Below are 27,992 nucleotides of genomic sequence, written 5' to 3' on the forward strand. Positions count from 1 at the left end.
TTTTGAATACAAAAATACAAAACACATTTCAAAAAGTAAATTATTTTAACTATTTCAAACACATTATATATTACAAATAATGTCAAAAAACAATTTTCACAGCTATGAAATATAGCTCAGAAAAAGCTTTTTAAATTTGAACATATCTAAATAGAAGGATAAAAAAATATATATCCACTGCTGTTGAAATATAATACAGTATAATACAAATACACATGCGAACCAGTTCAAATTGTAATTTCTAAAATGAAAAGCTTAAATGGAAGACGATGAAATTACACTATAACTAGTGACTTTTAAATATTGAATTAGTTTAAAGCTTTATTAGAAGAAAGCTTTGAATTAGTTTTAAAAAACTGGGGAAGAAAATATTGCAAAAATGAAGGCTGGGGGAAAGAAATAGTGAGGGAGATATAAACTATAAGGAAAGAATGAACAATGAAACAAATTAATAAACATGCAAGTCTATCAGTCTAAAATATTTATGTTAATCCCTACAGCCATTTTGTACAGAGTACTAAAGCTTAGGAGCAATTCAGTAAAATAATAAAACCTCTCATACCCAAAATAAATGCAATAGATTGTACTGAAAAAACTATAAGCATGAGTAACTCTTTTTGTGGATGAAAATGCCTGAAAAGTTAATTGTTCAGTGGAACATGTAAACACATTTTTTTTTCTTTTGGAGGTAGTGTTAATTTTGTTTGTTTTTTTACAATCAACTAATTTATGCCTTTCTATTTATTTGTTTTGGATATAGGAGGTCATATTATGTAAGTAAATCGATAAAATGAAAAACAGGAAGCAACATCTAATATTTTTTTTCTTTCTATTTGACAAAGAGACAGAAAAGAAAAGGTGGGGGAGCAATGATATTTTCCATAATATTCAACATTTTTATGAAATAAAGCAATCTCAAAGTTTTAAATCTCAGCATAATTTCAAAACTCTTAAAAGACTAATTATACAGACATGTTCTATAAATATCCATCAAAAAGTTTATGGAGATAACATCTTTGGCACAAGTACCAAATTTCAATATTATTAAAAGGCACAAATGTTAAGGCAAGATAATTTGTGCATTATACAACACAGAAGAATTGGCACAGTTGTACAAGAACAGTGCAAAAATGTGGAAAGACATGTGCAGTTTCAAGTGGAATAAAAAGGAAATATTTCTTAACAAGAGGAAAAGCCTTCACATGTGAAAAAAATATACATACAAGACCATTTGCCACACACACTTGATTCAGAAAATTTCTGTAAAAATTAACACAACCTGAAAAAAAAAAAAAAAAAAAATAAATAAATAAATAAAAATCATACAATTACACAGGATGCAAAATAAATGTTTAATTCACTAAAAATTAAGCATAAAATGCCAAAGTTCACATGCCTCATCAAGGGTTTGACTGTACAACTTGAAAGAAGCTCTTTCAGCTAAATAAAACTGGAGATCTATACAAAATTAGATGTATGGAATACTTACTTATGATAGTCATTTCACTAGAACAAGCCACAATCCTTTAAATTGTTTTTTATTATGACATCGGTGACAGCATCGAAAACGAACTGTATGTTGTTAGTGTCTGTTGCACAAGTAAAATGCGTGTAAATTTCTTTGGTATCCTTTCGTTTGTTTTGATTTTCAAATTTCATTTTGATATATGAAGCAGCTTCTTCATAGGTATTATTTCCTGTAATAAAAAAAGTGCTTATTACTCACTTCAGGAATTTTACTAATCATACATTACAGCCCATTAACACAAATCTAGTGTGTACCAGGTGTAAAGAAGAGAAGTGGGGGATCATGACCTGCAATTAATTTAAACATCCTTTTTTGCGGGAATTTAAACTGCAAAATTTTTCCTCTCACGATTTTTTAAATCTAAATCATATAATTTATAAGAAATTAATTCATAAAAAAAGCTAATCAATTATCTATGGGGTTAAATATTTTTTTATATGTCTTTATAATAAATACAGTAATAGAAGAACAAAATGATTTTCTAAAAATTACCAGATATCCTGTTATATAAATCTTAAAATACTGAAAGAGTATTAAAAATTAGGTTACAAAAATCCATGGAGCTAATTCTATTTGCATACAAGAGAACGAATTGGCTTTTCTTCACCTTTGACTGTGACACTGAGCATTGGTTTTTGTCTTCATCAAGAGACAGATTTTTCGACTCAAAGGCGTGGCTGGAGAAAAAATGCATTCAAAACAGGGCAGTAGTTAAGCTTGTTCTAACTGATACTTGTCTTTTGATAAGTCCCCTTTTCTTCAAAGATGGAAGATGGCTGAACCAGAGATGACGATAACATAATGAAAAAATAACCGCCAAGTTTTCAAGAGATAGTCTGGAAATGGGGGGGGGGGGGGGGGTAATGTTATAAAACTACTAATATTTCAATATACATTGATGTTTGTAAATAAGACATACATTGTGATTGCTCTTGATAGATAGATGAGACACATTTCTCACATACAAAGAGTTTCATAAAGACAAAATATTGTGTAAATGCCTCAGTAAATTGTTTAACACTAGAACCGCAGATGGGGTCATTTTGACCCAAAAGCAATTTTGTTTCAGATTTCCTCAAAAAGTTACGAACGAAATTGAAAAAATATTCGTGACTTTTCCTATTTTTATACCAATAATAATCTGTGAAATTATGATATGTTAAATACTAACCACTTTTTTGTTTTTAATACTTATACCTAAAACCGCGGAATGGGTGATTTTGACCCCATTATTATCACAAGCACTAAAGTTGCAGTTCAATGTTTCCTATAATAGGAAAAGCTTTTTCAGTCCTCTCTCCATTTTCCAGATGAAAGCAGAACAATACTTCAAGGTCAGTAAATTGTTACTGATAACAGAAGTGCAGGTGGGGGGGGGGGGGCGTTTGCAGTAATTGTAACAAGTGCTGCAGACCCCCCCCCCCTAACGTTATTGTTCCCTGTGGGAAAAATGCGTCTGGTTAGTGTATTCAAGGAATGTTTTCTTTCTGATGTTTTTTGTTTAGGCCTAGAAGGGAAAGTGGTGAACTGGAGCACATCAGGTTTTTTATGACTTCACAACTGGTTGTTCTCGCATTGCCTTGGATAGTTTAATTGTACCAGTCTGTTCGATTTTTTGGCGCCTTGTTTACACAGAGATAAAATTGATGTGATGTGAAAATGGCTGGAAGAAATAGGCGTAAATTAATAGTTAGCGAGGCCCTTGAATATATGCGACAATTATCGGAAAATGAATCCGAAAACGATAATGATGAAGAAATTGTTTTCAGCGATGATGAATATGTGCCCCCAGATGAGGAAAATATTTCCTCGGATGAAGATACCTTATCTAACTTTTCTTGACAATGTACTAGCAGAAAAACTATTTCTGGGAGGAAAAGACAATATGTACATAAACGAAAAAAGTTGTCAAATTCAAATCTAGATGAAATAAAATCTGGAACTTTTGTTACAAATGGCGAGGCCCTTGAATATATGCAACAATTATCGGAAAATGAATCCGAAAACGATAATGATGAAGAAGTTGTTTTCAGCGATGATGAATATGTGCCCTCAGATGAAGAAAATATTTCCTCGAATGAAGATACCGTATCTAATTTTTCTGGACAATGTAATAGCAGAAAAACTACTTCTGGGAGGAAATTTAAACTACAAAGTGAAATGAATAAATGATTAAAGCTAATGGGAGAGAATTTTATCTTACTATTATATTGTATAATCTTAGTATTACTCTTGTTCATCAAAAATATTTTTTTTTTACCTCTTTCTAAACATCAAAGAACCCATTTTAAGCTTTGGGTCAAATTGACCCCTGCCCGCGGTTTTAGGTATACGGAAATTTCCATGGTTCAAATGTTAACAGTTATTACAAAGCAACCTATAGGCTAGTATTCTGCCCTGGGAAGACGAGCTGCAGAAACTGCAAATTTTTCCTTTTTTTTTTTTTTTGGATTTTTGTCAACTGTTTTTATATAAACTTAATTGCACAAACTTGCGTATTTGGTTTATGTTGAAAACAAAGCACGAAAGGAACGTCTAATTACAACATTTTACTATTGTTTGTGGGGGATCAAAAACGTATTTCTTCAAATATCTCAAAAACCCATTTTTGTAGATACTGCCGTTTTGCCCACAGCCCCGTGGAAGGTAAATAGCATTATCTCTAGAAATATGTTTATGAGATACACTAATGCATTGCTTATATGTCTTTTGACCAACTGATGTGATATGATGCATAAATGACATGAGTTACCCAGAGCGCACAGGTTTTGAAAACTACACTTCCCTGACTAACCCAAACAACATATTAAAAGATCAGAACCATATTGCACTTTGTGATTTTATGTCTAATATGACTATGACTTCAATAAATTAAATTTCAAAACTTTTTTGCTTCTTACCAAAGAATAGTAGACATTAATAGTGAGAAACACTCAGCTCTCATAGTAGATGCTGAGAGATTGCAAGTTTCAAACTGAAGGCATCAAAAATATAAATACGACAAATAAAATAATTTATTTTAAGTAAAACAAGGAATTTTTAAAAAATTCACAATAAACATAATTAAGCTACCAACATTATCCCCAAAAACTTGAAGCAAGCTAAAAACTGTCAGCAAAATTTTTTTTTGCCGATGTGAGATTTGGTGAGAAAACAGCACAATAGATTTCTGGTATTAAGACACAAACACAAAAAGGAATTCCGCTGAAAAACAGGAACACAATTATCCATGCTTAACGCTTAAAAAACATGACATGAAAAAAAAATGTAAACAAGTAAATATTGATTTAATTTAACTAGATACTTTCAATTCTGAAGCAACATACAATTTTAGGGTTAGAATTTGATTGTTACGTAAGAATCATGTTTTTTTAGAAATACCAGGATCAGGATCTGTCAAAAAAAATTTTGTTTTAGAGAGAATAAAACAATTCTGTGAAATCAACCTCCAATTCTTACACTTTTTAAAAAATCATTATAATTCATATTATTTAACTGATTGTAACAAAAAATAAACTAAAGTAAATTTTCTTTTAAAAGAGCCACAACACTTTTCCGATTCAGTGAGTTAGCTCAAGACTTCTATACACAATTTGTATACCAGGGGGCAGCAATGGAGGGTGTTCTATACCACATGATTCCTTTTTGGGGGGGGGGGGGCGGAGGGGACATTTTGTCGCTTGATGCGAGAAGAAATATCACAAAACATAATTTAAAAGGCAAGAAAACTTGCAGTCAATGTGTAAGACATTGGTTTGTTGAGCATTATTTTTTTTATTCATTAGTGCATTTTTTGAGTTTATATATATTTTAAAAGTTAAATAAGAGATAATATCATTTACAGTTTAATAATGATGTTAAAACTTTCAAAGTAGACAGATCTTGATTGCTTTTTGAATGATGACGTTTTGCGAATGTGCTATTAATGCTGTTTATTAAGAAAATTGTGTTTTTCAACATCTTAATATATAAAAATCTTCTGTGCGGACGTTTGTCACCATAAGGCTTTTAAACGGCTGGACCGATTTTGATCAAATTTTTTGTGTGTAATTGTTGTGGCAAGCATGGTTTCGAAGCGCGATGGATCGAATCGGAAATGTTTTCTTAATTTAAATATGGATGATTATATCTCCCAAATGATGAATATTTATTTTAACCTATTGTTAAGCGAGAACTGAAATAAATATTTAACACATTGCCAAAGCACAATAAGAAAGCCAGCTCTGCTTTTTGTAATGAAATTTCCTACTGTGTTACGTCAATTGAGAATAGATAAAACATAGAGAGAGTGAAGCCTTCATTTCTTGAAAGCAACGATTTTAGGTCCCGAGATAAATTTTAAAGTAAAGACTGGAAGGTTCATGCAAAACGTGTGTTCTGTCGTCATAGTTGAACCTTGTGACCGGATTGGTGCTTTAGGTTTTCCTAACCAAACTATCAGAAAGTACCGTACCAAGCAACATTTGTTTCTCGGCTCAAATCCATCTGAGTTTTGGCACCAATGTCACGAAGACTTTAAGTATTATCAAACTAATTAGAATATTATTAAAGAAAAAGATGATGGAATTTAAAGACCAAACAAATTTCATTTTTGTCCAGATAAATTACAACAGGGTAGTTCTGTATACAAAAGATCAGTGTAGTGGAAGAGATTTATCTTTGGTGGATAGAACAAATTAGGCAAAATATGAAGTTTTAAAAGTTTTCATTCAAAAGATCGGACCGCTTATCGGTCGGAGTCAGCTTCGCTCACTAATTGGCTGGATTACAGTAACGTGGTGGCGTGGCGACTTTGGATATAAACAATAGAGTAGCATGATCATTTGTTTACATTTTGAAGGTACTGTTAATGTAATTTATTGTATTTTTTGATTATTTGGAAAAATATTTCAAATTGCAAAGAATTTGTTTTCGTTTTTAAAGAGTGTTTAGTAATTTTAGTTGAAGAATGTGTTTATTTTACATCGGGAGGGGGGAGGGAGTAAATTTCGCTTATTTAGAGAATTGTTTTTACCTTTATCATATTTTTAAACGATATCCTTTCGGTTGTTTTATTCTTTTTCATATGGGGAATGTTGCAGCGTAATTTCTGTTTGTTCCAGATGGGTAGTTGGTTTTTTACACTTAATATCTGAGGGCGCTTTTTATCCTTTGAGTATAGCTGAAGGAACAAACCATTAAGTACGGGAGAAAAAATAGTTAATGAAACAACTGCTCAGTGGGCATTAGATAAATCAAGTTGTAATAAATATATGCATTCTGACACCATAGCAGCTTAAAACATTTTTTTTTAAACTTATTTTTTTCAACAGAATGGTTCAAAAACTTGACAGTTTATTGAAATTTTTTTAACTTTCCAATTTACAAAGTTTAAACAGAACAACGTCTGTCGGGTCCTCTAGTAAGTACATAAATTAAAAGTGTATAGAGTTTCTCTTATGTTAAGTATTTATTCTCATTGCAATAAATAATGTAAGCAAAAATGTCTTATTTGAACAAAACAATGGGAGGCCTCAATTAATGAATATATAGAATTTTTATTTTGCCTGTATGCAAATGGTTGTTTTTTAAAAGCTAATTTCAGATTAGCAATGCATTTTGTATTTGCTTTGCTTTCTTAATTAAAATAGAATTATTTAAATGATTTGATTTTTATTTAAAAAAAAAAGTTGAAGGTTTCTTTCTTTCTTTTAGTAAATGTGTAAATTATGTTTAGTGTATATTTCATTGGTGTTTTGAAACAAATTCTATTTAAAGTTAAAGCTGTTTTGAAAAATTTAATAAATGCATTGCTATAAATGGGACTGAAAAATGTTTCTTCTCATTTGGTTCAAGAACATACATTATTTATATTTATTATCTAATTGTAAATATAATCTATTTTATTGAATTTCTGTGAAATGGTGAAGGGAGAACTAAAATGTTTGGGAAGGCGAAAATTCCCAATTTGCAGAATGAAATCCCAATCATACCGAATGATAAAATTCAAGCATGCATCTACAGAGAAGCAACATTGGGCATCATTAAAAATTATTTCAAAAAAGAAAACAAGAATAAAAAAGCTGCAATACTGTCTCCTAATATGTCAAATTAGTCAAAATGCCCCTCCCCCACCAAAAAATCTTTCTTCCCAGCGAGGTGACACGGGGGGGGGGGGGGATTTCTTAAGTTCAACAGAGAGGCTACACCCCATAGGTACGTAACTGTATATTATACAGATTGCACAAATGAATAAAAATGGCCTTATCAAAAGGAGGGTTAATCCATGCAGGTTCAACAAATGGGTGCACTCGACCATTTTAAATTTTTTTGAAACTCATATCCCTAAAAGCTGCACATGAAAGATGTTTAAAACCACTTTTAGTTTTTCTGTAAACTGGACCTTTGATTTTTTAGGGGTCATCAAAAGTGGTTTTTGTAGTCAAAAATGTGACTTTTAGTCCTTTGAATTTTGGCCAAAATCTATTTGAATTACATTTATGGCAGTTAATTTTACACTTTGATGCTGAGTTAGGTGGCTGTAACTTAATAATTAAACTAATGGCAAGAGGTTAAAGCTCAAGGTCAAATGTAAAAATTTTACTCATTTCAAAGGGGGATAACTCGCGTAGGGGGACGGAAACACAAAATGAAATATGGCAAAAACTAATCACTAGAACCACGTTAATAAGAATATGTGACTGTTCTGTGTGTTTGCTTACCCTTTATAGATTGCAGCCCCTCAAAAATCGGAAAAATGACATTTTTGAGACCCCTGTAAACCAAAAGGGGATGAATTTAAAAGAAAAATTTCTTGGCCATTTGAATATTCAATTCAAGAACTATACATGTTAGATATATTGTTTTGTGTATTTGGTTAGTAAAAAAGATACAGGTCTTAGATATTGAGTAATTTTGCTAGTTTATTTACACTAAAAAAGAAATAAGAAATGTGAAAACATCGCTGCACCTAATTACGTATATTGGGCTCTATATAATATATTATACTGAAAATACAAATTGTAAGCATAAAAATAATTATTTTAATTTGATAACTTAGAAATATTCCGACATGAATGAGTAGTTCATACTTGATTGACAGCTTAAGTAGTTAATTTATAGATTATACTGATAATCTACACACACAAATTTTCAATACATACAAACATATTCTCTGAACATGAACTCATTTAACTTGCCTAAACACATGAAAAACATTATCTATGCAAAGAAAAAAAAAAAGCATTTTTCATTTCTTGCTTGAGTGTAGTTTTAAGAATATGAACTCACACAGAGTACTATAATTCTGGTGGTGACACAGTATGTGGCATACTGAAATACTTCCAATACACTACAAAAATAGAAAGAACTTTGTTAATTTATGTGATCATGAAATGGATGTTAACGAGAGCTGAATGGCATTTCTATGCAATATCACATGTAATGAACAATGTAACGGAATTAGAGGAACCATAAAAAGAATTGATACTACGACTAGTTTGCAAAGAACTACTAGAAGTCACATTTTCATTCCTACAGATATGTATATCTTCAGCATTTTTGCTACTATACATTGCATGTATCCTTGTGAGTACTCAATTTTTTAAACTAGCTGAAAAAGTGCTGCAAGAAAGGTTTGACTCTGCAAATAATATTCCCAACGCATCTAATCACTGCTTTATGCAACCCTATTTAAATAGTATCACAGTAAAATTATTGTTCACTAGCAATAGGTATGAAGAATCGAGAGTTACTAAAACGACTACCAAAAGAAAATGCCCATTACTGTCAAAAAAGTTATTACATAGCTTGTGTTGATCACTCAATTTAGACCCTTGTCATTGTCTTGGTACTGGTACAGTTTCAAAGTATCAAATTAGGAATGTGTCTTAGTTTATGCATACAATTTGCTTTTTTCAGTATAATATATTATATAGAGCCCATTATACATAAATTTAAGAAGGTGCAATGAAGTTTTCACACTTTTAATTTGTTTTATAGTGTGAATTAACTAGCAAAATTACTCAATTTCAAAGACCTGTATCTTTTCTACAAATCAAATACACAAAACAATATATAGAACATGTAATGGAACATTCAATTGGCCAAGAAATTTTATTTTTAATTCCATCCCCTTTTGGTTTACAGGGGTCTAAAAATGTCATTTTTCTAATTTTTGAGGGACTGTAATCTATAAAGGGTAAACAAACACACAGCAACAGTTATATATTATTACTAGAGGACCCGACAGACGCTGTTCTGTTCAAACTTTGTAAATTGAAAAGTTAAAATTTTTTAAATAAACTATCAAGTGTTTGAACCGTTCCGTTGAAAAAATAAGTAAAAAAAAATATTTTAAGCTGCTATGGTGTCAGAATGCCTATATTTATTACAACTTGATTTATCTAATGCCCACTGAGCAGTTGTTTTATAAACTATTTTTTCTCCCGTACTTGATGGTTTGTTCCTTCAGCCATACTCAAAGGATAAAAAGCGTCCTCAGATATCAAGTGTAAAAATCTAACTACCCATCTAGAACAAACGGGAAATCCCCCTACATCATCCCCCATATGAAAAAGAATCAAACAATCGAAAGGATATCGTTTAGAAAAATGATAAAGGTAAAAACAGTTCTCTGAATAAACGAAAATAAATCATCCCTCCCCCCCCCCTCCCGATGTAAAATAAACACATTCTTCAACTAAAATGACTAAAAACTCTTTAAAAACGAAAAACAATTCTTAGCAATTTGAAATATTTTGCCAAATAAACAAAAAATACAATAAATTACATCAACAGTAGCTTTAAAATGTAAACAAATGATCACGCAACTCCATTGTTTATAGCCAAAGTCGCCAAGCCACCACGTTTCTGTAATCCAGTCAATCAGTGAGCCAGGCCGACTCCGACCAATTAGCGGTCCGATCTTGTGAACAAAAACCTTTTAAACTTCATATATTGCCTAATTTTTTCTTTCCACCAAAGATAAAGATCTTCCACTCCATTGATCTTTTGTGCACAGAACTACCCAGTTGTAATTTATCTGGACGAAAATAAAATTTGCTTCGTCTTTATATTCCACAATCTTTTCCTTTATAATGTACTAATTAATTAGATAATCCTTAAAGTATTCTTGACATTGGTTCCAAAACTCAGACGGATTTCAGCTGAAAAACAAATGTTGCTAGGTACGGTACTTTTGGATCATTTGGTTAGGAAAACCTAAACCGGTCACATGGTTCAACTACGACGACAGAACACACATTTTGCATGAACCTTGCAGTACTTTACTTTAAAATATATTACGGAACCTAATATCGTTGCTTTCAAGAAATGAAGGCTTCACTCTCTCTATGTTTTATCTATTCTCAAAAGACATATCACAGTAGGAAATTTCATTACAAAAAGCGGAGCTGGCTTTCCTATTGTTCTTTGGCAACGGGGGGTAAAATATTTACTTCAGTTCTCGCTCAACAATAGGTTAAAATAAATATTCATCATTTTGGAGATATAACCATCCAATGTTTAAATTAATTAACGAAAACGTTTCCGATTCGATCCACCGCGCTTCGAAACCATGCTTGCCACAACTTAAATTACCCACAGAAAATTTGATCAAAATTGGTCCAGCCGGTTAAAAGCCTTATGGTGACAAACGTCCGCACAGAAGATTTTTATATATTAAGATTAGCATGGTTCCAGTGATTAGTTTTTCCCATATTTCATTTTGTGTTTCCGTCCCCTACCTGAGTTATCCTTTGTTGAAATGAGTAAAATTTTTACATTTGACCTTGAACTTTAACCTGTTGTCATTATTTTAATTATTAAGTTACAGCCGCATAACTCAGCATGTAAGACTGCAGTAGACTGTAAATCTTATGCCTTTCAACATCAAATCACAAATTAACTGTCATAAATGTAATTCAAATAGATTTTAACTAAAATGCAAAGGCCTAAAAGTCCCATTTTTGACTACGAAAACCACTTTTGATGATCTCTAAAAAAATCAAAGGTCCAGTTAAGAGAAAAAATAAAAGTGGTTTTAAACATCTTTCATATGCAGCTTTTAAGGATATAAATTTCAAAAAAATTAAAAATGGTCGAGCGCATGTCCCAGGATAGAATATAAAAATTACCTGTATATTCAGGAAAGCAAATACTCAAAGGAGATTTGGTAATCTTTTCTTCAAATAAATCTTTCTTATTTAAAAATAATATAATAGATGTCTCAACAAACCACTTGTTATTGCAAATTGAATCAAAAAGCTTCATGCTCTCTATCATCCTATTCTGAAAATAAAATACAGAAAATAATTTCAATAAAGCTTCACAAAAGATGTTAATTTGAAATTATAAATTTTAAATTCCTTTAAAATGAGCAACAATATTAGATATCATCATAAACTATTTTCTGACATAAGTGATTTTTTACTCAAAATTTTAGTCGTGATACTAACTCTAGACAATCTTTAATTCTAATAACAAGCTATATATATATATATATATATATATATATATATATATATATATATATATATATATATGAGCACCGTTTTCTTTAAAATGCTTCCAGTATGAAGGCTGAAACTTCCCAGGAAGTAAATGGTTAAAATTATTGAAAACTGTTATTGTCTTTTTTCAGAACCTATATGTTACAACAGATTGAAAAATTAGAAGCAACTATAATTAGGGACTTTGAAATTTTAAGAAAATTACAGGGTGGAAATTGAAATTTAGGTATTTTAAGGGCTCTCAAAAATGAAAATTAAGTAGTTTTTAAGGACTGTTTAGGGAACACTCAAAATAACACAATAAATAAATTTGAGAAATGGGTGGGTACTACTTATTACTTAAAAAAGTTCAAAAACTACATTTGAAATAAGATTAAGGAAACTTGAAAAAATAAATAAATAAATAAATAAATAAATAAATAAATAAAAAGAAAAAGAAAGTAAAAAAAAAAAACATTTATACCATTTCTTCATCTTCAGCCAACACTAGATCATAGCCACTTAAAGCAACACAGAAAATTATAGCTGTGACTCCTTCAAAACAATGAATCCATTTCTTCCTTTCTGACCGTTGACCACCTACATCAAACATTCTAGAATACAAACAATATATTACTACAAACAGCTTCTGGCCAGTTATGTATTAGTACAAAAACAAATGGACACTCAAATTAATACACAGAATTATTTCATTCTATAATGGAAATATATTTTTTAGAGACATTTCAAATTTACATATGCACATAGATATGTGTGAAAACATAGCGCGTAAATAATGAAGAAATCTAATAAATTTAAGCACTTAAAGCCCCTATTATATTAAACCTATTTAAATTAAAGATAATAAAGGTATGTAAAGAGCACAGTATATGAGGTATTTTTGTTGTTGAAAATTATGCTAGTACATTTTATAGTGTACGGAGATGTTTAAAGATTTCGTTTACATTTGAATGATTTGAAAAACATTGGCATTTACTAATACACTCATTTTATGGTTTTTTAAAAATGATAAATAGATTTAAGTTTATATATAATTTGATAATAAGTTTTCAAACAGTATAATAATTGTTGCAAGAATAACAAGTAATAGTGAAAGAATAGATGTAGTTATTCTTTTATAACTAATTGACATATTTATGCAAAACAGATGAAACCATTTGACAACCATTCATAGGGAGCTTTTCTCTAATCAAGAACATAGGTTTTAATGAATGAATACAGCATTTTAATAATAATAATAAAAAAAAAAGACATTTACTTAAGTACACAAGTTAACTCTATTTCAAATGATTTCAGCATGTAACAAGAAAAAATCTTAGATTGCTTTTGTAACAAATAACTTTGAAATGCAAGGGAAAGAAAAGAAAAAAAAAAGCAATTAGTTAATTTTAAAATATATAAAAGAGGAATACAACTTGGTTATAAAATTAAAGAATCACTAAAGTCTGAAGAAAAGAAAACCTTTATAATCTGTGGTGACAACAAATAGTATAACGGCAAAAAACAAAGTTTTTTTAATTGAAAGTTCAATTTTAGCAATTAAATTAAAAACGCAAAGAAGTAATAACTTTTAAGCTTTTATAGTATTAATTCAAAAACCACAGTTTTCTTCTTGAAATCGTGATTAGAGTACGCTAATTACTTCAAGACAATGGAATAAAGGCAAAGGAGCTAAGGCATAATTGAAGGCTTCCTCTTTGCCTGTATGGTTGTTTATTTTACGTAGCATTGAAAGCGTAAAAGGAAATTTCAAGCTAGGTAAAATAAACATCCTAACAGACACAAAAGCAATCTTAGGAATTTCATCCTGTGGTTAATAAGTAAGATTCAATACTTTGACGTTGAGGAAAAAAGATGCACAAATATGAGGCAGGGTATAATCGCACCTCATTAATTTTACTTTTTTTTGAACAGATAATTGGCGGAAAGTGCATAGGGAATTAAAAGTACTTAATTTTGTAAAGCAAAAAAAAAATTTTTTTTTCTTCAAAGTTCAATTTTCCCTGATTTTTTGTTATTTTTTCAAAATTCCCTGATATTTCCCTGACTTTTCTCTGATTAATAAAGTTCCCTGACTTTTCCCTGATCTGTCGCCACCCTGCACTACCCCAGTTACTACATGGTGGTCCAGTTTAACATTGCTTGTTCCTTGATGCATTGCCTGCTAGCTCTTCTGTTGCAAGAATATTCTAATGTTTCTCATTTGCGCATATTAAATTTAGATTTTAGAAACCACCTTTTTTAAGAGGCAACTGTAGGATCCAAATAATGCAACTTTTGATATTGAATTGTGATAATGTTGTAATTAAATTGTGCCTTTGTTAACAATTAAATATTTTTCCATGCATTTCTCATTGTATGTCAATAATTTTTTTTGGCATTCTGTGAGTTTTTGCCCATTTCTGCCGCAAATGTGGCAGAAAGTGGTTTTTTCCATGCCGGTTTTAACTGGTTTCTACCAGTGGTTTTACCACCTCGGCAGAAACTTGCCAGCCCTGAGCAGGAGGCTTTAGAGAAAGTCCACCAAAAACGGAGACTAAAATTTTTTAAATTACCTCTCTTAATGTACTTTTGAAAAATAGATCACAAACACCAAGGACTTAAGATGTATTTTGACAGTTTTCAAGCGTTCGAAAATTAAACTTTTTATTTTAAACAGTTTAAGACTTTTTTTTTAAAGTGGACAAACTATGTGTACTACATACATTTAGTAAAGTACAAAACGTGCATTCTCTCAAATATTTTTTTGTTTTCAATTATAGCACATGTTCTATATTAAAAATAGCTCTAAAAAAATCATACTTTCTATCTTGCAAACCAAATTTTCAAAAATGAAACATTAGTACTCTTTAATCAGGCCTGTTATTTGGGGTTCAGGGAGAGCTAATTGAACCATTAATTTCAAAAACAAATCAAGCGGCAATCTCGTAAAATTTTGAAAAAGCATTTTTACCTTCGTATTAAAATTTTTCTTTGAGGATTACAATGTTTTAAACTAAAAGGGATACATATTCCTGTATATTTCTTTCAATAAACAATGTTGTAGTCATCATTTAATAATTTAATATGTGATACATTTTCCTAAATTAGCAATTTTGTTGCTTGACTGGTTTTTGAAATTAACAATTCAATTGACCTCCTTGGATTTTAGAAACACAGGGTAACTGCATTTGTATTTTTTTCTGTCATTTTTCCCCTATAAAAGTGTTTTTGTCCCTTTGCCGCCCTCCCCCCACTTTGAAATTACAGGCCTATCCTTAAAAAAAAGGACATAAAAATTAAAATGCTGGTCTACTTACTTGAAGTGTAAGCCTTTGAACGTAAAGTGTGTTTCTACAATTCCTGTGGTTTTCACACGAGTTCGCAGCACATCTTGTTGAGACGGAATGTAATTGGGTTGTCCTATTCTATCTAAGGCATTGAGGTAACTGAAATAAAAACAAGTTTCAATAAATAGCACATATTTCATCTTTACCTTTACTGATAAAAAAGCTGAAAATCTGTGTCTCTGGATATCTGTTATGCGCATAGCACCTAGACAGTTCAGCTGATTTTCATGAAATTTGGCACAAAATTAGATTGTAGCATAGGGGTGAGCACCTCAAAGGGATTTTTTGATAATTCTACTTTGTTCTTTTTATATTCCACTTTTTAGCCCATTCTACACATAAATTTAATGAAATGGAGGAGAAATATTTCATTCACATTTTTAGGTTTTAGGTCATTCGAAAGCTTGGAATTTTCTGCTTAAAGTTAAGTTTGTTTGAAATTTCTACAAGCATTAGGAGAGCTATAGGAATAGTTTTAAAAAAACTAACATCCCAGGCAAACAATTCTAAATGATTAAGCACGAAAATAAAATCAAAAAATTAAAGATAAAGGGAAATTATTTTCGATACGGAAATTAAATTTGTATGTTACCATCACGGCTGTTTGGTTTAAACCAAGTGGTTAAAAAAAAACATGTAGTTTTTTTACACTTAAGATAAATTAAACACTTATTTACCGGTATTTTTGTCACCCTCTAGAATTTTTAACAATCTTTTGAGGATCAGGGAGCTTTTTTTTCTGTGGAAATTTCAAAGAATTTTCTGTTCGATAATAAATTTGCCCCATCAGAATTTTTTCCGCAAAATTTACGATTTTGTCTCCTTTGGCACAGTGGTGAATGCCCTGTATGAGTAATTCATTCATAATTGAAAGGTATAAGAAATTGATGAATAAAAGTGCATAAAGAATTAGTGTGTACACAAAAAATATAAAATTTCTGTTGGGCAGAACATAGAAAATGTTACATGAGTAATCTCTGAAAAAAATTCAACACTATATTAAATAATAAACCTACTATGCAGCAGAATCATTCAACTGATATTCTCTTGAGCGTGAAAAACAATGCTGTAAGCCTGGATCCTGCCAGAGCCTTTTCATGATTGCAGCTAACTCTGGATTTAGTTCACCATCTTGAGAGGCGCCAGCAATCGTAAAGAACTGTCTAGCATCATCCTATATATTTGACAGAAAAATTTTTCTCTTATTATTTAAAATTAAGAAAAATTGTTTCTTAGTCTTGAATTATATTTTGCCCATTATTTTATTATTATTATTATTATTATTATTTTTTTTTTTTGCAGAAATATACAAAATGTTCTTAAGAAAAGGGGGGGGGGATGGAACTTATAAGAAGCTGAAAAGGTCATTGCATCTTAATTATATCTTAAAACAGTATTTTCTACATGAAAGCAAAAATGTATTTATATATATGTATACTTTTTTTTAATCAGTCGAAATGCCGCCCCTTTCACTTCTGCACCCCTGGCAAGAGCCACTCCAGCCAATCCCTAGGTATGCCACTGTATACATACATACATACATATTTTAACTGCTATTATTATCAAAACTGGTTCAAGAAAAGTGTTGTAGCTCTTTTAAAAGAAAATTTAACTTCAGTTAATTTTTTGTTACGTTCAGTTAAATAATATGAATTATAATGATTTTTTAAAAAATAAAAATTGAGGATGATTTTGCGGAAATTTTTTATTCTCACTAAAAAAAATTTCTTTTGACAGATCCTGATCCTGGTACAAACATGATTTTTACATGACAATCAAATTCTAACACTTAAATTGCATGTTGCTTCAGAATTGAAAGTATCTAGTTAAATTAAATCAATATCAACTTGTTTACATTATTATTATTATTTTCATGTCATGTTTTTTAAGCGCTGAGCATGGATAATTGTGTTCGAATACAGCAGAATTCCTTTTTTTTGTGTGTGTGTGTCTTAATACCAGAAATCTATTTTGCTGTTTTCTCGCCACATCCCACATCGGGAAAAAAATTTTGCTCACTGTTTAGCTTGCTTCAAATGTTTTTGGTGATAATGTTGGTAGCTTAATTATGTTTATTGTGAACTTTTTAAAATGCAATCCTAAAACTGCTTTACTTAAAAATAAATTATTTTATTTGACAATTTTTTATTTTTGATGCCTTCAGTTTGAAAATTGCAATCTCTTTGCATCTGCTATGAGAGCTGAGTGTTTCACATTATTAAGGCTGCTCTTCAGTGAGGGAAAACATTGAAGTTAGGGTGTAAATGGCTTTCTTCCTTGAACGACGGGAGTGAACTTCAATCAAGTGATTGACACTTCAACGACCAATGGAGTGGACGGTAATCAATGTAAGGCAGGAACACGTGACCTGTCACAGCTGTCATTGTTCTGGAGGGAAAAGATCCCCTAAATGACCCCCGTTGTGAAGAGCAATCAAAGAAATTAGCTGGCGGCCGAAACCCCACTTGAACAGTACCGACGCGAAGGTTGAACAGAACAGAAAATAAAGTCAGTACCAAAGGGTGTGCGGTAATTTTTGAAAAAAAGTTTTGTTTTTCGGATATGCGTTCTCAGATTTTATATTCATGAAAAATTGATGAATAAAATGAAAATTTAACATAAATTGAACAGGAAAAACGATTGTCTTCTTATTTTTTTTTAAACGATGTTCTCAATTACCACGTCCGAATCTTATTTCATTCATAAAGCTAACTCGTTTCTTGTCTGAAGTTTATTTAAAGAATGCAATTTTTTGCGTTAGGATATGATTATATTAAAAAAAAAGGAAAACATAAGAGGTATAAGCTTACTGTAAAACTGTGGTGTAGTCCCGGAAAAAAAGGTGAGGGGTGAGGAGGGATGATTACATATCGGTTATCGGATATTTACAGTCAAGAGGTGGAACGATGTTGATTTTATTTTTAATTATTGGGAGGACGGCAGAAATGGCGTAATCAGAAAACAATTCCTGATTAGGATATGGTTACATTTCAAAGAGGGGGGGGGGAGGATCCCGCTATTTTAAGATTATATATATATATATATATATATATATATATATATATATATATATATATATATATATATGGTCGAAAAAGGAATACTTCTGCAATTCGATGGAGGATATGCAACACTGAACTGACATTTTTGTTAATTAATCAATTAAATTTTAGATATTTATTTATATTTTTCCGGTGATTCTTCATGCTCCGGGGCTGCATTTGAAAATACATTTCGTGGGTGGAATTACACGAGCAACAGGGTATTACTTGCAATAATGTACTTAAATTAAAAATACAAGCTGCAGTTTATTTGCAGTACACTTGGAACAATGTACTTCGAATTATTCAAATGCAAAATGTTAGGAATAGAATAACTTTTTGAAACTTTTTTGATTTTTTTTCTTCTCAGATCTTTTTTTTTTCTAATGGTTTTCAATTTTTGGTTACATTAGTTATGCATTGCTTTCTGCGATTCAAAATAGTAATAATAACAATAAAGATAATTAGAAATGCTTTCCTTTTCGCAGATACTATGGTGAGAAAAGCAACGGCTAAAAGCACAATTTTCAGAAAATTCATTCATGCTCGCATTTCGAAATTAAATGAAACCTCTTTATTACCACAAAGTTGAGAGCTTCGTTCAAACGAAGTCCTAAACTTGATAGCTGCACTCAATCAAGCTTTCATTGATGCAAATTATTGCAATCAATCAAACAATCGTAACAATTACGCGGAATATTCCCTACTTACGTCAATTGTTTGCTAGTAAGAACGTGAACAATGTCTTACATACGTAATTTATATTCAGAAAAAATATCAGAATTGAAAATATAATCCGACATTTGCAAATCACACACATTAGTATACTATCCTTTAAAATTAAAAAAATATTTCAATTTAATTTTTCTCTTTTTGTATAAAAGTATTCATGAAGCAGAATTTATAAATTGTTGAGTATACTAACATTTATTGCTCTAATTTTTTTTTTTTTTTGATCTCTTCTCGACTTCCCGGGGAAATTTTAAACTGTTAGCAAAGTTAGTGTAACTCAAATAACTCTAGAACGTGGGAAAAAAATCTGTCAGGTCCAAAAAAAAACTTTTTGAATGATGTAAAAGACAGAAACACATGTATCTATCTCTATTGATAAAGATATTCTTAGTAACCCCGAAACAAGTGTAGTTTAATTTGCACGTTTGTACATTAAAATAGTGTAATTCTATGTTAATAAATGTTAACATTTAAAATCAACAAAAGTTGAGAGAAGTGCGCAAAGAGACTAATACCAATCACTCGCCCTTGAATACCTTATTATTGCTTGACCAAGACCAAATATACTCTTATTTTGAGCGACCACGGTTGCTTATTGTTTTCACTTGTCCTTAGTTGATGTTCTTTCGACTTTATTTTTCTATGCTTTTAATGCAAAGTCGTCTGTTCCACGTGTCTTCGCGAGCATGTCCCTCCTCCTGGGCGGTGAAGTTCATGTCCCCCGCCATCGACTCTACTTATTCCCGACCCTCTCGATTTTACACAATACTTTTCAGACAAAAACAGCATTCAGTCAACAACGTCAAGCATCCAGCCCCTGGAATTCATTTGAATGTAGACGTCTTGTATTCAAATCATGACTTTTACAAATATAATTCGGATAGGAACCATTTGTAGAAATAAGAAACCCAACGAGTAGGGTTCTACCACAATTCGTGATTGTGAAAAACATAATTTAAATTCACAGGGTTCATACCCTTTAGGCAGAAAAAAATTCAAGCACTTTTCAAGTACTTTTCAAGGTAAAAAATTTTGTTTTCAAGGCAATATCATAAATTTGTACTAAAAATATTGTATGCAGATTTCATTTACTACAAACGCATAGAAATAAGGCAATATTACAAAAAAGTATAGGAAAACAAAATTGCTTTTTCTACAACGAGAGACGCTTTGATGAAAGATCTACTGCGTTGAAAGTTTTTCTGAAAATGTTTGAAAAGTTTGGTCATAAAGAGAAGCAGATACCAAGAGGTTTGATTTTGAGGTTTTTCAAAGGCTGCAGCAGTCAGAGGTTTGTATATTTTCTAGAATCAGCAAATTAATACTTTAAAAAAAAACCTTTCATAAGTGCTTTTAACTTTTATGGGAAGAAACTAAAATACCCATGTTCAATGGCATTGCCAGAGAGGAGTTTTTGAAGTCACTCCTCCCCCCCCCCCTGGTTTCAACATTTATTTCCAATATCTATACAGTGGTTTATTACAATATAAGGGCGGTTAGGACAAAAACACTACCCAGAAAGTTATTTCAGTTTGCACTATTAAGTTCTAAAAATATTAGGTTTGCAAATCATTTATAAGTATGCAAATCAATTATTCATATGTATTTATTAGCTGTTCAGCCAATAAGGCATTTCAACTGTCCTCGAGTAAATTTAAAAATTAGGAAGTAAGAAAAGTTTATGAAAGTCCACAGTCCAGTCTCTACACCTCAAAATATACAAAAGCAGCTTAAGCAGTGATAAATACTCTGAATGCAAACTTGAGCCTATTCCGCTTTCATTGATTAACTTGCAATAGACAATAAATGTGCAAGTTCAGATTTATAGAGCCATATTTCGAAATTGAAAAGGTTCACAATAAGTTGACATATATTATGACAAAAGTAGTTTTATTTTGGGAAAAAATGGGTTATTGTTGAAATTAGAATTTAAATTTAGAAAGGCAATAATGTTCAGGTGTAATTGTGATTTGTGAGTTCATAAAAAAATTACCTGAAAGTTTCAAAGAGCAAAATGGGGCGAGGGGGGGGGGGAATAATTTTTAAAACTAAGACCCCTATTACTTGAATATACATATGTACAACAATAACTTTTGCTATGCATACAATTCATAAAATAGTTTATTAAGTCAAAATATTCTGCATAGAAATACAATGCCCAGTGCCTGTTGATAACCAGCAACAGGTACTGGGCCTAGCTAGGCTGGTACTGGTCAATTTATTAGATCCAAATGAAGATGAATGACCCTCCTTAAGCTATCTACCCCTTTGCTGATTAAAGCCTCTTTCAGTAAGCTCCAAGTACCCACAACCTTAATAAAGTAGTAATTTTGAACATTTGAGGAAAAGGGGAAAATTCTAGATATAGGGAGGTAAAAGCATAAAAACGAACACTACTGGATTTCAAGTGAATAATCATTACACAACCACCCCTGTTATACACCTTATTTATTTTAGCAGACATAAAAAATGATGTACTTATAAATAAAATTGTATAAATCAACTTTATATTTAAAATACAAACTTTAAGTTAATTTGTTAGGTGCTCAACTGCTGAAATTAAAATTTTTTTTAAAAAAATCTGTTATGACCAAAAATTAGGTAAAGATAATCATTCAAAATTGCAAAAATAAATAAGCAAATAATTAAACAAGACCAAGGTAATAAATTCTTTAACTCTTTAGTTATTAAAATAAAATAAGCTAATCTGATGTAGCAGTGTCAAAATAACTACTAATTGCCAAAAATATAAAATATTTACAAAATGCAAAAGGATTGAAATCTCAAACAAGGGAAGCAAATTTTCGCGAATTAAGTTTAATGTTGTCATGTTTCCCATAAAATAAACTTATATTTTACTGAAATTAAACATAAAATATGCTAATCTACGGTAGCAAATATGAAAATAACATCCGATTAGTGAATATATTTAAATATTTGCAAGATTCAAAAAGATTGAAATTTCAAACACGAGAAGCAATTTTTCGCAAAGTCTGAGTTTGTTCGACGTGGCATGTTTCCCATGAAATAAATTTATTTGTTTTTTATTAAAATTAAACAAAAAATATACTAATCTAAGGTAGCATATGCGAAACTAACATTTGATTAGCCAAAATATTTAAATATTTGCAGGATGCAAAAAGATTGAAATTTCAAACACAAGAGCAATTTTCCGCGAAACCCGAGTAAGTTCAATGTTGTCATGGTTTCCAAATTAATTTCTTTGTTAATTAATGAAATTAAACAAAAAATAAACTAATCTAAGGTACCATATGCCAAAATATCTTTCGGTTGTAAAAAACATCAAAATATTTACAAGATGCAAAAGGATCGAAATCCCAAACACGGAAGCAATTTTTCGCGATGTTGCATACTGAGCACATGTTCAGAAAATTGCAGTGGTGAAATACTTTTTTAAAACTTCTAAGCACAATTCGTTGATTTTTGAGAGAATATAAGCACTAAGAAACTTTTTCAAGGTTTTAAAACTTTTTCAAGGTTTTCAAGCACTTGAAAATGAACTTTTTTTTTTCAAGCACTTTTCAAGGTTTTTCAAGGTCGTACGAACCCTGATTCAAGACGTCAAAATTCAAATGAAAGCTATGGGCTGGATGCTAAATGTTTCTTTCTTTTCTGTTTGGTATTGTTTTTTTTTTTTTTTTTTGAATTTTTTACCCCATTTATGAATAATATTAAGTAATGATAATGTTTCAATGAAGCTTTAACACCATTTTAAATCGGGTGCTCCAAAATATCTTCAATTTTTAAATGTGTAAATTCTAAATAAAATATGCACTTTAAAAAGCATGAACTTTGTGCAAGAAATAGATAAAAGTCAAAAACAACGTCTTAAAAGCACAAGTAAAAGATGTTAATTATAAGTGTAGAAAATGCATTGCTTGATTGAAAACTTTTGGCTATGTATTTGTTTTTTTTTATCCAGGATATTAAAAAACTTTGACCGTTTACACTTTGAATTAAAATTCGACTAGAAATTTGGTTTTTTGTACTAATATTCAAGCCGTATATATTGAATTTATGGTTCAGTTCTCTTCTTGTTGTTTACCTTTTTATAGCGAAATTGAGGCTATAAACGAAATTGTTATTCGGTTCCTTAGACTTCATTATGAACAGGCGCGACTGCACAGTGCATATACACAAATATATATTGATAAAGACCGGCTAAAATTGAAAAACCTTAGGTTTCAAGGAAATGTTTTAGACGTCAGACAAATTATTTGTCTGAGCTTATGAAAATTTCAGTGTAACACGACTACCGAAAGATTCTTAGAACATTGTGTATTCATCCAGTTAAAAACAAAATGGTCAGTGTTCTCCCCCTTCCCCCATCAGTTCTCTAATTATCTGTAAATTTAAACCAGTGGTTCCCAATCTTTTGCACGTTGCGACCCTTTTTTGACCAAGTAAAGGACCTGTGATCCCGTAGCCTACATGTCAGTAAAGTATCGCTAGGTGTGGACCTAACCTGGCAACATTGTGAAAGCTACGTTAGATCCTACATTACAAAACTGCTATGTTAGATTCGATCCACCCCCAACTATACTGTGGTAGGAATAATGTTTTGACCGAATAAGAAACGCTACACGACCCCATTTGGGGTCACGACCCTGGGAACCCACCCCTGCTTTAAAACAATTTTTTTATACTCATTCATGCTTTAAAGAAATGCAGGTATGTATCATTTTTCTCGTTATAAAGTTTTCAAAAGAAAAATTCAGTGAAATCCTGTTACAACGTATATCAGTATAACGAAATACCCGTTTCAACCAAATAAGTTTTCAGTCCCGATTTTGAAGTTCATTGTTACTGGATTTCACTGTATTATGAATTATATGATCAATGTGTACATACCTTGTAAAGAATTTTTTACGAGTTTGGCTCGAGAAATTATTTTTAAAAATGTTTGTTGAGCTGCGGAAAGCATTTTATGCGTTTACATTTGTAGTAACATAGTATAATATAGACAAAAATAGATTCCAAATATCTAGTAAGTATCTGGAATACGGTTTTGGACCCCGTTTTTTTTTTTTTTTTTTTAGAAATGGTCGCATTATTTTGAACAAAGTCTCAAAAGAGTGCTGGAAATATTTTGCGAGATTTTTTATGGAGCAAAATGTAAAACAGTACCTACCACCTTTTTCAACGAAATTCATTTTTTCTCGAATTTTAAACAATCAAAGAATGGATATTTCAAAAAAGCAAAAAAAAACGTGACACAGATAGATGCTTGAAAAATACTCGGAAAAAAATTTACATGAAAACTTCAAAGGAATTTGTAAAACCTTCATCCAACTTTCCCCGCAGGTTAACATTGGATCCGTAGGCTTTCAGACTCTCAGTGAAAAGCATCCTTAAATTTGCTTATAAAGTAGCATTAATATACATATTTATCTTTCTTTGGATGCACCAGCTCCATTGTTTATGCCTTCTTGATGTAGTGAAAAGTAATGGGGGTAGTGCATCCCCAGAAATAGAAATATTCATTAATGCTATATTATAAGCATACTTAAGATCATTTTGATCTTAATTATATCCGTGAATTAATTTGAATAACACGGAAAGGTTCTTCACTGAAGGTCTGCGATGCAACTTTACGCAAAATGCGATACTTCCTTTTTTTTTTAAATTTACAACGTGCAATTTTTTTTTTCGGATGTAGGGTTTATAGGTGTGAGTCCTATACTCTGGTTTCATGCCAAAAAATAAGGGAAAAAATTGTAAAACAAATCCCTAGGAAAAAGGATGGGTTTTGATGATTTTAAAAATATAATAAGTGGTAATACCCCCCATGAGTTAACCAATTTCCTCCATATGTTCTTGCGCACAAACTTAGCACCTCTCTAGCCCCTCAGAAAAGTATTAATGTATAATATAACGATCCCTTCCCCTCCAGATAAAAATAATGGCTACGAAACTGTCAAAAACTGAAAAAAATTTCGGGCGACATTTCCAAAAAAGCGGGACGTGTGAATGGAAAAAGGTGGTCATATTTGGATTCAGGAGGTCATTTAGCACAAGAATTCACAAGAATTATCTCAGAAGCACTCTTTAAAAACTATATCCTTTCTAAACACAAATCAAATCGTGAAGATGTTTCCAAGCATGTGGATTCACTTTCAAAAGCACTCATTCATTCCTTCATTGAAAAATGCCTCCGGAAAAGAGGGGAGTAGTAAATGGAAACGGTCGTTTGCGCTAATGATTGTAAATCTTTTACACCTCACCCGGTTTTTCCCCTCAAGAAAGGAGGGACTGGTGGGAGGCGTGGCTTAGTAGAGAAATTGAGCTTTTTCGAAAATATTTCAGATGGTTGGAACTCCGATATTTTTTTAGAAATGGTCGCATCATTTCAAACTTAGTCTCAAAAGAGAGGTGGAAATATTTTGCGTGTTGGGGCGTTCTTAAAATTTCGATAGCACGATTTGCAGCTTTTTTACAGAGCGAAAGGTCCAACAGTACCTCGTTTTCGAAGAAATTCATTTTTTCTCGAATTTTAAAAAATCGAAGAATGGACGTATCAAAAAAGTAAAAACTAAAATACACAGACATAGGCTTGAAAAATACTCAGAAAAAAAATTGACCCGAAAACTTCAAAGGAATTTTGTAAAATAACATTCAACTTTCCCCGTAGGTTAGCATTGGATCCGAAGCTTTCAGACTCTCAGTGAAGAGCACCCTTAATGAAGGCTTTACGGTCGGTGTCAATAATGTTGTAAGATTCCGGGCCGTTGCGCCGTGGTCCGAGTTCAGCATGCCAGAGTTTGTTGAGCTTAATTCCTCCTTCCTTTTTGTTAAAATTGTTGGGATGTTTGAAAATTTACATTGGTTTTCTGGCATCTTGCAAATTCCTGCAGCGGACAAAGGGTTCCTCGTATCTTTCACAGATCGTAGTAAGTCGCTGATTTGATGGGTGGGCGTGAAATCAGTTTTAATGTTGTGTTAGCGCAGAAGTCTTTCAATTTTGTCAGTGACTTCCTCAATGTAAGAGAGGTAGGCTGTAGATTTGACCGGTTCTTCTTCAGGTGGTTGTCTTTCCACTTAAGGGCGGAAAGCTCTTTTAATTTCTTGCTTCAAAAAGCTGTTGGCTTGGAAAACGTTTGTGAGGTGGGAAAGTTCATTCTCAATAGCAGTTGGTTTGCAGATTCTGTTGGCCCTGACGAATAAAGTTTCAGTACACCTCTCTCTTATCGAGGATGGTGATTGGAGTTCTTGTGCAGATAGCGATCCGTATGTGTAGGCTTACAATAAATACATACATAGTACAATTGTCCATATTTTAAAACAAATGTACATTTGTTATGACTGCTACTAAATGCATAAAAACTAAATGTTAATCTGCTTTATAAATATGCTACCATTGAAAGAAAAAGTTTTTAAATCAACTTATCAATATTTCACATAATATAGTGTACATACAACTGCATGTGCAATATTTCAATGAGAAGAATCAATATATTCCCCTCCCCCTCAAAAAAAGCTTAAACACCTTGCTAGGAAAGGAGCAAAAAAATTAAAAATGTACTTCTAGAAGAACAGAGAAATATTTTTTAATTTTAATATTGGAACGTAAGAAGTTTCAATCATGATTGTCTGTTAAACCTTCAGTGATATTCGTAGTTGGACTTAAGCTCCAGACCAGAGTGTTTACAACTACAACATAATAATAGGAAATTAAAAGAAAGATAAACATTTCAATGTTTTATATGTTTTCAATGTTTACATGTTCAAAAGAACATGTAAAGAGAAGCATTTTAATTTTTAGGAAATATTGAACTGTGGTAGTACAAAAACACCAGTGAACATTAAAAAAAAAGAGTATATACTTTTCTTGACGGATCAGCAAAGTCCAATTTTAACTGTCCAAGTCCTTTAATTATAGCCATCAAGCTCTGTATGGTGTTGCTGTAAACAACTGGACGATACTGTAAGCATTCTTCTTTGGAATAACCAGCCTCATGGATAATTCTAAAATGATGGGTGGGTGGGGGTAATCAGTCAATGTATTATAAAACAATTTTATTACAAACATCTTCATAATGTTTTATAAAAAATGAAAAATCATAACAATCTTACTTCATTTGCTTGACAATAGTACTTTTACCAGATTCTCCAGCACCTGCAAGAACAAAAATAAATATATGAGTCAAAGATTACAGCTATTTACGACTTAATGGCTCTTAAACTTAAGCAATTAAAATCTTGATAAACACATGAGTGAAAAAAAACAAAAACAAAATGGACACTAAAAATCTACCTATTCACTGACAAAGAAAATTTATCTGACAAATGCCCCCCCCCCCCCCATTGGCCAATGGTAAAATATTAGCTAAAGGCGAAGCTAAAGCTTCAGTTGATAGCAGGTGGTGCTATCAACTGAAAATGGTGTCTATGAAAGAAAAAACTCCCAGGGGTGCCAAGAAGGTTCTTGGAGTTTCAATCTCTTAGAACCTTTGGTTTTAACACACATTGTCGATCCTAACAAGAGTTTATATAGTCACATAAGGACGTTTATCACAAAAGCCTCACCCTCACATCCCAGAAGTTTAAACTCATTCTCTGATACTGCTTGGCAACCTGGCCTGGCGGGAAGTTGAAAACTGCCTAACACTCTAAATCTACTCCTCAGAACTATGAAAGGTACCAGGAGCGTGCACAAGGGGGAGGGGGGGGGGGAGACACCTGTTGGCCCAGGCCTGAAATTCTTAAAATGAGGGGTTAAATATTTATAGGAATGCAGGGGTGTACAATACGGAGGGGGGCCCACAAAAGTCATTTGTGAGGGACTCCAAAATTTCTGAAAGGTACACAGGTATAAGTGTATTGAAAGTGAGGAAAAAAAAAAGTTTTTGTA

At 31.5% G+C, this 27,992-nt stretch overlaps 1 protein-coding gene across 1 annotated transcript; it reads right to left on the reverse strand.

Moving 5' to 3' along the window:
• Nucleotides 1-188: 188 nt before the first annotated feature.
• LOC129232326 (guanine nucleotide-binding protein G(i) subunit alpha) lies at nucleotides 189-27,270 on the reverse strand (the record flags this gene model as incomplete). The annotated part of the gene is made up of 8 exons (XM_054866482.1): nucleotides 189-1,279; nucleotides 1,490-1,697; nucleotides 11,644-11,797; nucleotides 12,482-12,611; nucleotides 15,318-15,446; nucleotides 16,364-16,521; nucleotides 26,965-27,106; nucleotides 27,215-27,270. Coding segments are annotated over 7 exons (960 nt in total), but the record flags the coding sequence as incomplete, so codon positions are not given.
• Between the last annotated feature and the right edge of the window lie 722 nt (nucleotides 27,271-27,992).

Source organism: Uloborus diversus, unplaced genomic scaffold (genome assembly GCF_026930045.1).
Source record: "Uloborus diversus isolate 005 unplaced genomic scaffold, Udiv.v.3.1 scaffold_1148, whole genome shotgun sequence".
Taxonomy (NCBI): domain Eukaryota; kingdom Metazoa; phylum Arthropoda; class Arachnida; order Araneae; family Uloboridae; genus Uloborus; species Uloborus diversus.